This window comes from Echinops telfairi, unplaced genomic scaffold (assembly GCF_000313985.2).
Source record: "Echinops telfairi isolate 266 unplaced genomic scaffold, ASM31398v2 ScPeMD7_8;HRSCAF=38, whole genome shotgun sequence".
In the NCBI taxonomy this organism is placed as follows: domain Eukaryota; kingdom Metazoa; phylum Chordata; class Mammalia; order Afrosoricida; family Tenrecidae; genus Echinops; species Echinops telfairi.
The window spans coordinates 7221574-7234045 of record NW_022103905.1 but is presented as its reverse complement, the minus strand read 5'-3'; the positions used below and the strand labels follow the sequence as shown (position 1 = coordinate 7234045).

Below are 12472 nucleotides of genomic sequence, written 5' to 3'. Positions count from 1 at the left end.
CAGTGGCAGTAATGACAGAGCATGCGCTGTTATGCAAAAACCGCGATAGAGTGAAGCCGCGGAAGTCGAAGCGCGAAGTGGCGAGGGTTCACTGTATTAAGAATTTGCCTTCCAAGGGTTTGTGGGTGTGTGTTCACTCGCATGCATGTGCGTGTGTATGAGAAATGTGTGTAAGTGCCCTTACACACAGTTCTCTGAGGGTGTTTATTCAGGATCATGCTAGGCTCCTCATGCGGGCTTCTCTTTAAAATGTAATGTAATCATGATCTTCAATCAGTGTCAGATAGAGGCTATATGGAAACAGTTAATCAGATGTTACAATTTGTTTCAAGCCTAGCAAAGAACAATGTCCTTCGTTTACTGTTGCCCTTGGCTTCTACTATCTCAGTAATGCTGCAGTGAGATGCTAGATTCAGATAACTGAATGCAGGTTTTAAAGCAGTTCATTCTGTGTAGATGGCAGCATTTTGCTTCCTCAGTTCTTTTGCTCTCTATAATACCCGGGCCCTGGTGGCACAGAGGGTTAGGCATTGGGCTGCTACCTGCCAGGCCAGGCATTCAAATTTAACAACTGTTCCACAGGAGAAAGATGAAGCCGCCTGCTCCCCTAAATATTTATGGTTTGGGAAACCCTGACATGAGTTGTTCTGCGTCTGTTTGATTGCAGTGGGTTTTCAGTACCCTGGTAACATATTTTAGGTCCAGTGTTTCAAATTTAGGCCAAACCAGTAGTGTCTGTTTCGTATGGTGATACAGCACCAGAGAAGGTGAGGTTGTTGGAAAGAAGCACCCCGCCCCTTGTTTTTCCCCTAAGGGAGTTAATGACCGAGACTGTGGGAGGCAAGCATCTGCAGCTTAGTTCTCATGGACCACTCAGACCCTCAGCTTGCCCATCGCTATACCGTGTCACCCAGGCCCAGGCTCCGTTTTTTTGGTCTTTTAAGAGACATTTTCTCTTAATTCTATCACGATAGAATGTATGCATCCCAGACAAGTTTTTGAGTACGTGCCACGTGGGAAACATGGCATCCTATGGTCTTTGTTGTTCAGCATGTGCGTTCCTTTTTAAGAAATTTGTAGGTATGTAACAAAACATTTCCCAATTCAAGAACTGTGACATATACTCCAGTGACATTGTGTTTAGCATGTTGTGCAGCCATCTAACAAAACTCCAAAAAAACAACAATAACCCAACAACAGAACCAGTTTACCATCAACTCAGCTCCTGTTTCCTGGTGAGCGCGTGTGTGAGTGGAATTGTGTACCGCGGAGCGCAGTCAGTACCACTGTCCTTTTCCACAGGATTCCAACGGCGCGTGGAACCTTTACTGCCCCAAGGTGTTGGTGTTGTCTGTGCCATGTTTAGTGGTCTTTCTAGAATTCTGTATTTGTGGACCTGGCCCCCCTATCATGTGCTCACACAAAAGTCCAAAGAAGATGCATGTAAAATACATATTGCAGATTTCTAGTTAGCAGGAAATGATGTGTCACATTTAGTAATTATACCCCAGTAAGTCCTAGCCCATAAAATAAAGATGCCTAAGTCAGTTAACGTGTGTGTGTGTGTGTGTGTGTGTGGTAGGCCATGTACTAATTGTGACTTTTGCCTCTCATGACAGCAGTTTGGTGCCACACCGAGTCCTGGTTGTGCAGCTTTGGAGCCTTATAAGGTGACATACAAACCCTATCAATCTTCGGCCCAGAATACTGGCTCACCAGGCCAGGAAGTAGCCGCAAGTGACTCCTTTGAAGGGCTGCAACAGCAGTTTTTAGGAGCTAATGAAGGTATATATCTCGATTTTCTTCTAAGCATAATCGGGAGTACTGAAGACTGAATGGCTATTTGAACGTATTCAAGAAGTATTCTATTTTAGAGATGATGGTCTTGTGGTTGGTGATTTTAAGAGCCCCCTTGTTCAGAGGTACCTGCTAAAGTGTTGGCTAATAAGCTTAAAGGAAGCCTCGGAATGACTTCAAAGGGATCCATTGTTGTGGGGCATGTGGCTGGGGGGCTGGGGGGCTGGGTGAGGGAAGGCTGGCCTGGAATCCATACTTTTCAAAGCTGGGTGATGTTTCCATGAAGATTCACCGGTATCTTCTCTCTTCTTTCATATACTTAATATTCTCCAAAATAAAAAGGGTTTGTGAGTTTCATAATATTCTTACGGCATTCTACTTTGGAAAATGTAGTTTCCTCTTCAATCGCAAGTGTCTTATTATATACCACGGCAATTTAGTAAGTCAGCTGCTAATGTCTTGATTAAAAAAGAATTATTTTTTGAGTTTTCATATAGTAATTAGGAAACTGACATAATTTACTTGTATTCAGAATTTACACAAGGCTTTGCTATCAAGCATAGTTGTGTGGCAGTTGTTCCCCCGCCCTCCAAAATAAATAATTTCGTATATATAGAAAGATGAGAATAAACAGGGGATGATTAGAGGAATTGGAGAGGATGACTTGCTAGTGTTAGAAAACAAAATTTTCAAACTCAGACCTGTGCTGCGACTAATCTGTAACCGCGATTTCCTATGCCCAATTTTTAACGATTGTACTCTCTGGATTATGAGATAGCGTCTGTCTATTGTGCTTGTTGCCGAGCCAGTGTGATTCCAGGCTGTGTATGGCAGCAAGATCTCTGCGCTCCTTTAAGAAAGGGGGAGAAGTCAGAGGGATGCCTGGGCTCCCTGGGCGAGGCCAAAGAGAAAGTGCTCATGCCCATAACTTGAAGGGGGGGGTTGCGTCCTTCCTGCGACCTGGCTGAGAGGCCCTGAACTGCCCCTCTCTTTCCCCCCTAGACCCAGACACACACCCGTCTGAGGGAACTGGAAGCAAATATGGGGGTGTCCTCTCTTTGTCGATAGGTTTTGTGGAATGAGGAAGTGGATAGTGTGTTTAGCATGTTGCCTTTGGGTTGAGTAAGTAAGTTGACAGCAGTGGTCTGACTACCTCTCCCACCAGGTGCCTTCGTGCCTTCTCAGCCACACCTTCCCTGTCTTTCTGCACGTACGACCTCCCGGTGCTTTTCTTAACAGCCTGCATTCTATCAGGTTGATTTATTTTTTCTTTAAGGAGCTTAAGCATTTGTCTACATCTGACATTTGGAAATTGGTTTAATAACTTCAATGTCAAATTGAGTCATCACAGCTTCTTAGCCGCGGTGGGTTAAAGAAAAGAAAGGGGGGGTTTGAGGGGGAGCACTCCCCAGGGCAGACCTATGAGTTAAAATGTCTGGAGGGAAGTTGGTTGACTTTAACAAATTTTTCAGTCGTCAGGTTTTTTTTTGTGTGTGTGTGTGAACCCTATTTTCTTTTAAAAAGGAGATTAGATTATTATGTTAGAAAGTAGTTAACATTCAGTTAATGCTTTCATTACTGACTCAAGAAGCATTGCTTTAGTGGAAAATGAGGACCATTTATCATTATATTGTTGAAGTGTTTGTTATTCTTCTATGGCGAATCAATTTTTATCATCCCCTTCCCTCCTGAGTCATTATAAAGTGGCCCTAAAATGGCTTTAATCATTTCTGAAAGAAGACTTTGGAAGTAATTATTCATTTATGCATTACTTGTTTCTTTAGCAGCTAAGCATTAGGAAATATGAATAAACATTGTGAGATGGGTGTCTACAAATGGTCTTTAAAATGGTTTCTAGAGCAGATGTACTTAAAAAAAGAACATATTATTTTATTCCATTGCAATTAGTATGTACTTACTTTTAATTGATTAAACATAGTGATTCAAAATTATACCCTAATGCGGTGACTTTCAAACTTGGTGATGCGGTACACAGCATGTGTCTATGTAAATAATGTTTACAACTATTCATTCTTGCTTTACCTGATATACGCTGATCTCTTCCATTCTACTCTTGACTTTTTAAAGAAAAACTAGTCACAATCTATGAAATTGACTGACTGCGGTATCTGCAGGGTGAAAAGCACAGCCCTCCGTGACCACACGCCATCCTTTGGTGTGCTTTTAATATTATTGTCTTTCAATAAAATTGCCTTTACTTCCAACACAGATTCTGCAGACAACATGCAGATTATACAACTTCAGGTTCTTAACAAAGCAAAAGAAAGACAGCTCGACAGTTTGGTCGAGAAGTTAAATGAAAGCGAACGTCAGATCAGATACTTGAATCACCAGCTTCTGCTCATCAAAGGTAAGCCAGCAAATGTTGGACGCTGACATTTTCGGAAGTCCCAGGGCTCGAGACCCTTGTCCAACCACCTCGTTTTGAAACATGAAGCTTCCGGAGCTGAAGGCTCGCACTCGGCTGGGGGCCTCCCTTAGTCACTTCTTTCCAGAACCTGCTATTTCTAGGCCCTCATCTTTTTTTCTATCCTCTTTTTTATTACAACCCCCCCCCCCCCTGTCTTGGAGACTATTAGACTCAAAGTACATTAGTTAACTAGACTGATGGAATTTTGTCCTAAAATGTTGATGCCTTCTGCAGTTTACTTTGGATAAATACTCCTGTTCCCACAGAGCCGTGTGTTTAGTTTGCAATGCAACATTTTCTGAGGCTACAAATGAGCACAGAGTTTTAACCCAAGTTAGAGCAAGTGACCCTGAACTTGTTTAATTGTGCCAAGGAGAACCTTGTGCCACATCTGGGGAGAAAAGTCCAGAGAGGAAGCACCGATTCACATCCTAATTGCTTACCCTTCATGCCTGCTGTACTTTTGTTTAGTGTTGAACTTTTCGTTTGTGAAATGCTTTTGTGACTGAGCGCCAGCTTATTTTAGACTTCATTGATCCTGAAAAGCCTCTCTTTCTAAACTGCTTATAAGACTTACTTTGAGAAAAGAACTAGGTAAATTGTCTGACTGTAGGGAGAATTTAAGGTCAGCGTAATTTAAATGGAGTCTATTGCAAATATGTATGCTTCTGTGAGCCAATTCAAATATGTGTGATGAGGGGCTACAAAAAGTTCCAGGAATCATTCCATTCATTTTAAGCCCCATTTTTCCATGAACTATTTGAAGCCCCCTCAGAGAAGGGGCAATTGTCTCTCATACTTCCTTTGATTGGTGGGTCTTTGCCACACCTATGTAGTTTCTCAAGTAAATAGATGCTGAAATCTGAATTAGGAAGTCTTTTGATCTAAAAAGAATATAAGATTTGTGAAGGACATGCTCTGGCTGATAGCATGAAAAAGATTTGTTGTTGTCACTTAGGTATTGTTTTGAATAATTTCTTTATTTGAATTCTTTTATTCTTTGGCTTTTTCTGAATCAACAAAAGCTTGTTTGCCAGTTGAAATTAATTCAGCATTTATCAATTAGCTAGATCAGGTTTCGGAATAAAGACACCCAGGTTACTCTGGGCCCCTGTAGAGTAAGGTGACCAGATTTTAACATTGGTAAAGCATTGGTAAAGCGGGACACCATTGATGGGGGTGGGGGTGGGGATGGGTTCCTCATTAAAAACTTGGCCTTCCCGTTCTCCCGCCATTCCCTAGCTTGTCGAGCATTCTTTCCAAAAATCGGGACTTTTTTAAAAGGCCGCGGGACGTGGGACAAATTGTTCAAAAGCGGGACGTCTGGTCACCTTACTCTAGAGTCTTCTGATCTTTGAATGAACATTTTTGGTGCCCTAGACGAGAAGGATGGGCTGACCCTCAGTCTCCGAGAATCACAGAAACTCTTTCAGAATGGGAAAGAGAGAGAGATACAGCTCGAAGCACAAATACAAGCACAAGAAACCCAGATCCAAGCATTGAAAGTCAGCGAAGAACAGGTAAGTCTTTTGATTGTTGATGATAATTATGTTGTAAAGTTTAGTTAGTGAACAAAACTCTGGCACGGTGGAACTAAACTCAGGAGGACCTAGAATCTGTGTCTGCTTCGACTGCCCTGCCCCTGGAGGAGTGGCGGTGCCAATTCCCGTATCATCAACACCAGAAATCTGGAGCGCCCTCCACCCCTCTCTTCGCCTCCATCCAGTTGGCCTTGAAATAGGAAGTGCTGTTGAGTGCCCTAGAAATGCCCCGCTACCCGCAACTGAGGCGTTTCCTATCTATCAGAACATCTGCACCAAGCTCTGTTCTGCAACTTCTACCTTACTGGAGTGGTTTCCCACACACCGTTCTGGTGGTATCCCTCCTTTGCCTAAAGCCTTTCGGTGACCCTGCCCTACCTGGAGACCCAAGCGTGGCCTGGAGACCCTCCTCTGATTCTTGCCCATCCCTCTTACTGTGGCTGCTGCTGCTGTTAGTGTGGCTCTCACAGCAAACAACCGAAGGAGGCACTGCCCAGCCCGGGGTCATCCCCAACTCCATCCATCAAAGGCAGCGGTCTGGGGATCTTGTGCCGACACTTGCCTGTGCTGACTTCTCTCTCTAGAAGGTTCTTTCCATGACACATGGCTACTCGACAAACAAGCGTTTTCTTGCCACGTTTTCCCCTGCGTTCCTCTCCAGTTCAGGTGATCCCATCCACTATCGTAGACCGAGGGCAAGCTTGGGCTGCCCTCACCTTGTCACCACACCACCTAGCCACAGCCCCTGGCATATAGTGTGTCAATAAATGTCAAGGGAATACTATTCAAGATGGACCTAGTCTCTATCCTTTAATACATGTGTCTATTTCTGCCCTGACCCCATCATGGCCATCGATCTATGGCAGTGGTTCTCCACCTTCCTCATGCCGCGACCCTTTACTATAATTCCTCATGTTCTGGTGACCCCCCAACCATGAAATTAGTTTCATTGCTATTTCAGAACTGTAGTTTTGCTACTGTTATGAATCAGGCGACCCCTGTGAAAGGGTCGTTCAACCCCCAAAGGGGTCGTGACCTACAGGTTGAGAACCACTGATCTATGGTATGTTTTCCTGTAGTAAAAATTTGTAAGTCTGTAATCCTCGTATGTTTCAAATTGCATTTAAAGAAATAGACTAGTATAAATGCAAAAATAAGATAGAGGCAACAGAATTACCAAGTAGGTGACTTTCCTATTGCTGCCTGGGAGAAGGATGGAGCTCTTAAGAGTTACAACTTCAATTCTACCTTACAAATCGTGTTATACCAGAATATGCACACTGCTATAGATAAAGAGTCTGAAACACAGGGAATCCAGGATAGATAAACCCCGCAGGGCCAACAATGAGACTAGAGATACCAGGAGGATAAGGGAAAGGTAGGGGGAGAAAGAGGGAATCCATCACAAGGATCAACATATAATCCCCGCCCAGGGGGATGAACAACAGAAAAGTGGGTGAAGGGCGACAGAGGACAATGTAAGATATGAAAATAATAATCCATAACTTATCAAGGGTTCATGAAGGAAGGTGGGCAAGGGGAGGGAGGGGGAAAAATGAGGACCTGATATCAAGGGCTCAAGTAGAAAGAAAATGCTTTGAAAATGATGATGGCAGCATATGTACAAATATGCTTGACACATGGTTGAATGTATGGATTGTGATAAGAGATGTAAGAGCCCCCAACAAAAGTATTTAATTTAAAAGCAAACAAGCAGAGTTATAGTCTCAGAAACAGTTCTAGCCTGCCCTCTAGGGTCCCTGAGTCAGCACCAACTCCATGGTAGTGTGTTTGGCGTGGTTGTAACAGAGTACTACAGATGTAGTGGCTTAAAGCAACACAAAGTAATTATCTTACAGTTCCGGAGGTCAGTGGTCCATCATCGGCCCCATGGGGCTAGAATCAAAGAGCCAGCAGGGCCGTGCTCTTACCTGGAGGCAGCAGGAAAGAGCGTGTTTCTTTGCCTTTTTCCAGCGCCTGGAGCTGCAAGCATTCCTTGGCTTGTGGCTGGCTTTCTTCGTCAGTGGCTCTTAAGTTTTGTTCCTTGAGTTTGCCCATCGAAAGACTCCTGTGATTACACTGGGCTGAGCTGGATAATCCAGGAGAATCTTATTTTAAGAAATCCTAATTCCATCTGCAACGCTCAGCCTCCCTTGCCATATTACATGCCACGTTGATAATTTCCAGGCAGTAAGATGTACACAGCTTTGCGAGAGGGTGCAGTATTCTGTCTACCACTCAAAGGTAGAGTTACTAGCTTTCAAAACTGTATGTTTACTAAGTAGCATTGGCAAGGTTTATCAGCCTTTCAAAAAACACCTGTCATATTTCTGTGACCTAACAATGGGCTGCCCCACGCTGTGCTCACCGGGCAATGCAGACCACACTGAGCCCAGTGCAAAAGCAGTGGATTCCTGATCGGATACCCACGCTGTCACCATGCGGAAAATCCCCCTTCCTTCTCGTCAGGTAACTACAAAAGTCATTCTTTCAATGAGTAATACTTCCAACCCCCCACAGCCCGGCGGGCCCCATCTAGGGAAGTCTTAAGGAGCTAGAACAACCATGGGGAGACTCCTTTTTTAATACCTTCATTTAGCATAGCGTTTTAGAGTTAAAGTTTTTTAGAGTTCAAGTTCATAGGCAGAAAAGTACATAAACCCCATATCCTGTGTGTGCGTTTACCAGGTGGTCAAGAAGTCCCGAACGACGGAGATGGCGCTGGAAGGCCTGAAGCAGCAGCTGCTGGACCTTCATCAATCGGAGTCCCTTCATCGAGCCAGAGAACAGCACGAGGGCATAGTTCGGGGTCTCACGAAGAAGTACGAAGAGCAGGTGCGGTCCTTACAGAAGAACTTGGACGCTACTGTCACCGCACTTCAGGAACAGGTTGGAGTGATTTTCAGATGACTAACTCTTAGCAACTAGTGAGGCTGGTTCACATTAGGGATGGGCATTGTGGTCCATCACATAGAAATCTTAGAAGTCTCTGGCTAGACCAGCGGAGGTACACTGGTACAGGAACTGAAAATACAGGGAATCCAGGATGGATGAGCCCTACAGGACCAGTGGTGTGAGTGGCAAAACAGGGAGGGTAAAGGGAGAATGGGTAGGAAAGAGGGAACCGATTGCATGGAACTGTGTGTGACCTCCTCCCTGGGGGACAGACAGCCAAAAAGTGGATGAAGGGAGACGTCGGACAGGGCAAGATATGACAAAATACCCATTTATAAACTATCAAGGGCTCATGCGGGAGGGGGGAGCGGGGAGGGAGGGGAAAAATGAGGACCTAATGTAGGGGGTTTAAATGGAGAGAAAATGTTTTGAGAAATGATGTACAAATGCGCTTTACACAATTGATGTGTGTATGGATTGGGATAACAGTTGTATGAGCCCCTAATAAAATGTTAAAAAAAAAACAAAAAACAAACAAACAAACAAACAAAAAGAAATCTTAGAAGTCTCACCGTAGGTGTTAGTTTGTGCATGAAACTTAAAAGTTAAAGAAAAAAAACCCATCTATGTATATGTTGTTAAGGCATAGTCATTTCCCAATGCTTTCTAGTAAGATTGGTCTGTATTTTCTCAGTGTATGAGTTACTAGGTTTTCTTTGAAATTTGGAGAGTATTTATACAGATTGTTTATAGTATATGAATGGTCATTTCCCTAGGTAAATCAGACTGAAAAATAAGAGTGCTTGAAGTGGACCTAACTCACCTGAGAGGTTGTCTTGGGCACATAACCAGTAGAGACACTTTTTGTCTCCCAGAATTAGGTCATTGGCTTGCCAGTAAAGACAATCCAGTAATAGTTTTTAGGAGAAAAGCTCTTTTTGAGAGTAGATAGTTAATCAGATAGGGTAGAAAGTCTGATCTAAAAATTCTTCAGACCTGAAGTTTCAGCATCTCTCACTGCTAGTTTTTAGTGTTTTTGTCCAAGAGGGAACAAAATCTCTTAAGCTATGGGTGAGTCACATGGTAGATGTGCTTATGCTCTGAAACCCCCGGTTTCATTCAAAATGCATTTTCCTTAGTGTCATTTCAGAATTAATTTTATCCCAGGAACGAGGAGAGGAAAATAAGATGTGGAGGGTGTGGAAAATCCCGATTTCAACTCGTATTTCCTATGTATACAGCCAGCTCTAATTTTTTCCGTTGAAGCATTTTAAGTTGAATGTTTAGTTAGAAGCCCATAAGATTGGACTATTGGCAATTTTGTATGGCTCAACCTAATAATAGAGGCAAATATATATATCATTAAAAACTCAGAGGAGTTTATATTACCTACGTTCGGAGATTTTAATTAATTGGAGGGATTGTGGCAGGTGTAGCCTTGAATCATGGATGATTCCCAAATGATTTGCGTGCCATTTTATAGGAGACCACATGCTTTCATTATTAGATGTATTTTCCGAGTTACAGTTTTATCCCAGTTAGGTAGGCAAATAGTGTGAATTTGGATCTATGTGGAGGATAATATATAGGGGTGGGAAAAAATGAAAGCCATGCCAAATTATTGAAAAGTCTACTTAAATGTAAGTGTAATTTGAGATACCATTTTATTGATCTTGGCTGTGTCTGTCCAGTAGCATTAATGTCAGTTGGACTTGGAGAGCGGACCTAGCTGGCTGGCTGGCTTTTTCTCTGCTGGGTCAATTTGAGGATCTCTCCATTGACTGCTGACTTGGATAAAATTACACAGGGAGTGGACTGGAGGGACTTCCATCTTTCCCCGCAGGCCTATCCCAACCTCCATTCTTCCCCTCCCTTCCATAGAAGAGCCATGGAATGGATGACAGAGCAAAATCTTGGCTCTGTTCTGACTGAGTTTCAGACTACCTTCAAGCTGTTGATTAAGTTCTTTTCCCACTTTTCTGTTCCGTGGCTGATTTTGTGTGATTGCTTGTGGAGCATAGGACCGAGGTTAGCCTCTGCTTGTATTAGAATTGCAGTTACTTTGCGCATGGCAGATTCCAAAATGCTCACACTTTGTTCTTTGGGGGAACGCTTCTCATGGTATATCTTTGGGGTTGTCAACTTGCTATCCATTGACTCAGCAATTGGCTTGGTTTTTTTAAATTAAGAAACAAGCTAAGTGACTTCTATTCCTATCGTCTCGGAATCGAAGCTGGGATTTGTGCGTGGCAAGCTGCTGTGAGAACGAGCAGGAGCTGGGAGGTCCCCGCTGCTGGGAAACTGCGCGGGGGTGTTCTCTACCGAGAGGGTTGACCTGGATTTTCTTACTTAACTGATAAGCCTGCGTCTATAAACACAGAAACCGCTTCGCTGTCCTTTCCTTTACAAAACTTACTGAAGAGGCTAACATGTTTCCCTTTCAGAGAAACCTTTTCCTGGTACACTCCATCCAACGGATGACAAAGAAAAGCAAAACAACTCGTGCAAAAGAGATATTGTTAAGTGCCGTCAAGTTGGTTCCAACTCGCAGTGCCCTTATGTGAGCACATCCCAATTTTAGAGTAGCAATGTCTGGTGAGCAGTAAGACACTTCAGGAATCATCAATTCAACCTTACTCAGGATCCCGACCAAAAAGGACGCAGACTGAGAAGTTGATGAGTTGCCCCCAGGCCACGTAATTTTGTTTTTCTGACTCCCCATCCTGTGCGCTTAACCCTGGAAAAGAGGCAACGCTGCTCTTTGACTGTGTCCTAGTTGACTTGGAATCAAATTATATTATCGTAATTTTAACATTGAGGAGCTGAGAGTGAAAATGACCTCACGGAACCCTTTTCTTTCCAGGAAGACACTTGTTCCCGTTTGCAAGACCACATAAAACAACTGGAAAGGACTCAAGAAGCAACCAAATTGGAAAAGACGGAGATCATTAACAGGTTGACGAGAAGTCTCGAGGAGAGTCAAAAGCAGTGTGCTGGCTTGTTGCATTCGGGTAGGTGCCTCGCTCGACACTGGCTCCCCAGTCATGTAACCTGTAGAGAGCACGCAGGGCTTCTCACTCCTGATGGATCCCAGAGGGACAGAAAAGATAGCTGGTTTCTTTCTTTTCTCCAAACATGAAAACTTGGAAATGATATTGCATTTTCACTCATACTTGGGAAGATAGACAAATGCAGTGGAAAAAGCAAAAGTAACTAGTAGTTGTACTACCCAGAGATGACTGAGGCCAGTGTTTGGGTGTCTTTCCTTCGAACGAAATGATTGCATCTACACAGGCAATTCCCTGTTTTTGTACCCAGCATGTTCCTGAAAACATATGCACTTAATTTGAAGGTGCAAAAGGAACAATAAGATAATATGTGTTATAAGGTGAGTTATATTCCCGAAAGCAGAAAGTGATTATAAAATTCCACTGTCCGAGGGGGCTTCAAAAATTGTGTGGGGAAAATGCCATGATCTTTTCTTTCCATTTCTCCGTGGACTTTTTGAAGCCCCTTCCTACTTTTTCAGACCCAATTTTTTATGATACCCGCTCATATCGTGTGTTACTTTTTTCCTCCTTTATGGTGCTCATCGAGCCATTTCCCTGGCTTCAGTCCATTGGGTTCAGTGGACGCCAGAGAGTTCCATTTTTGGCATGCTCAAGATTTCTAGTAGGTTCTCCCTGTTATTTTTTTCCCTCAACAGTTTATTGGCCAATAATTTACATAGCATACAATTGAACAGTTCAATCATTCAATCATATCAAGGGGAGTTGTACAATCACCACCACATCTATTCTAGAGCCTC

At 43.3% G+C, this 12472-nt stretch overlaps 1 protein-coding gene across 1 annotated transcript in view; it reads left to right on the top strand.

Annotated features, from left to right (window-relative positions):
- The window catches only part of CEP152 (centrosomal protein 152), a 70974-nt gene that overhangs the window by 1019 nt on the left and 57483 nt on the right, over positions 1-12472 (top strand). Inside the window, exons 2-7 of the mRNA XM_045286463.1 lie at positions 333-387; positions 1620-1785; positions 4028-4168; positions 5609-5748; positions 8458-8658; positions 11528-11675. Coding sequence (XP_045142398.1) covers positions 333-387; positions 1620-1785; positions 4028-4168; positions 5609-5748; positions 8458-8658; positions 11528-11675 — 851 coding nt within the window. The remainder of the gene's footprint in view (positions 1-332; positions 388-1619; positions 1786-4027; positions 4169-5608; positions 5749-8457; positions 8659-11527; positions 11676-12472) is intronic.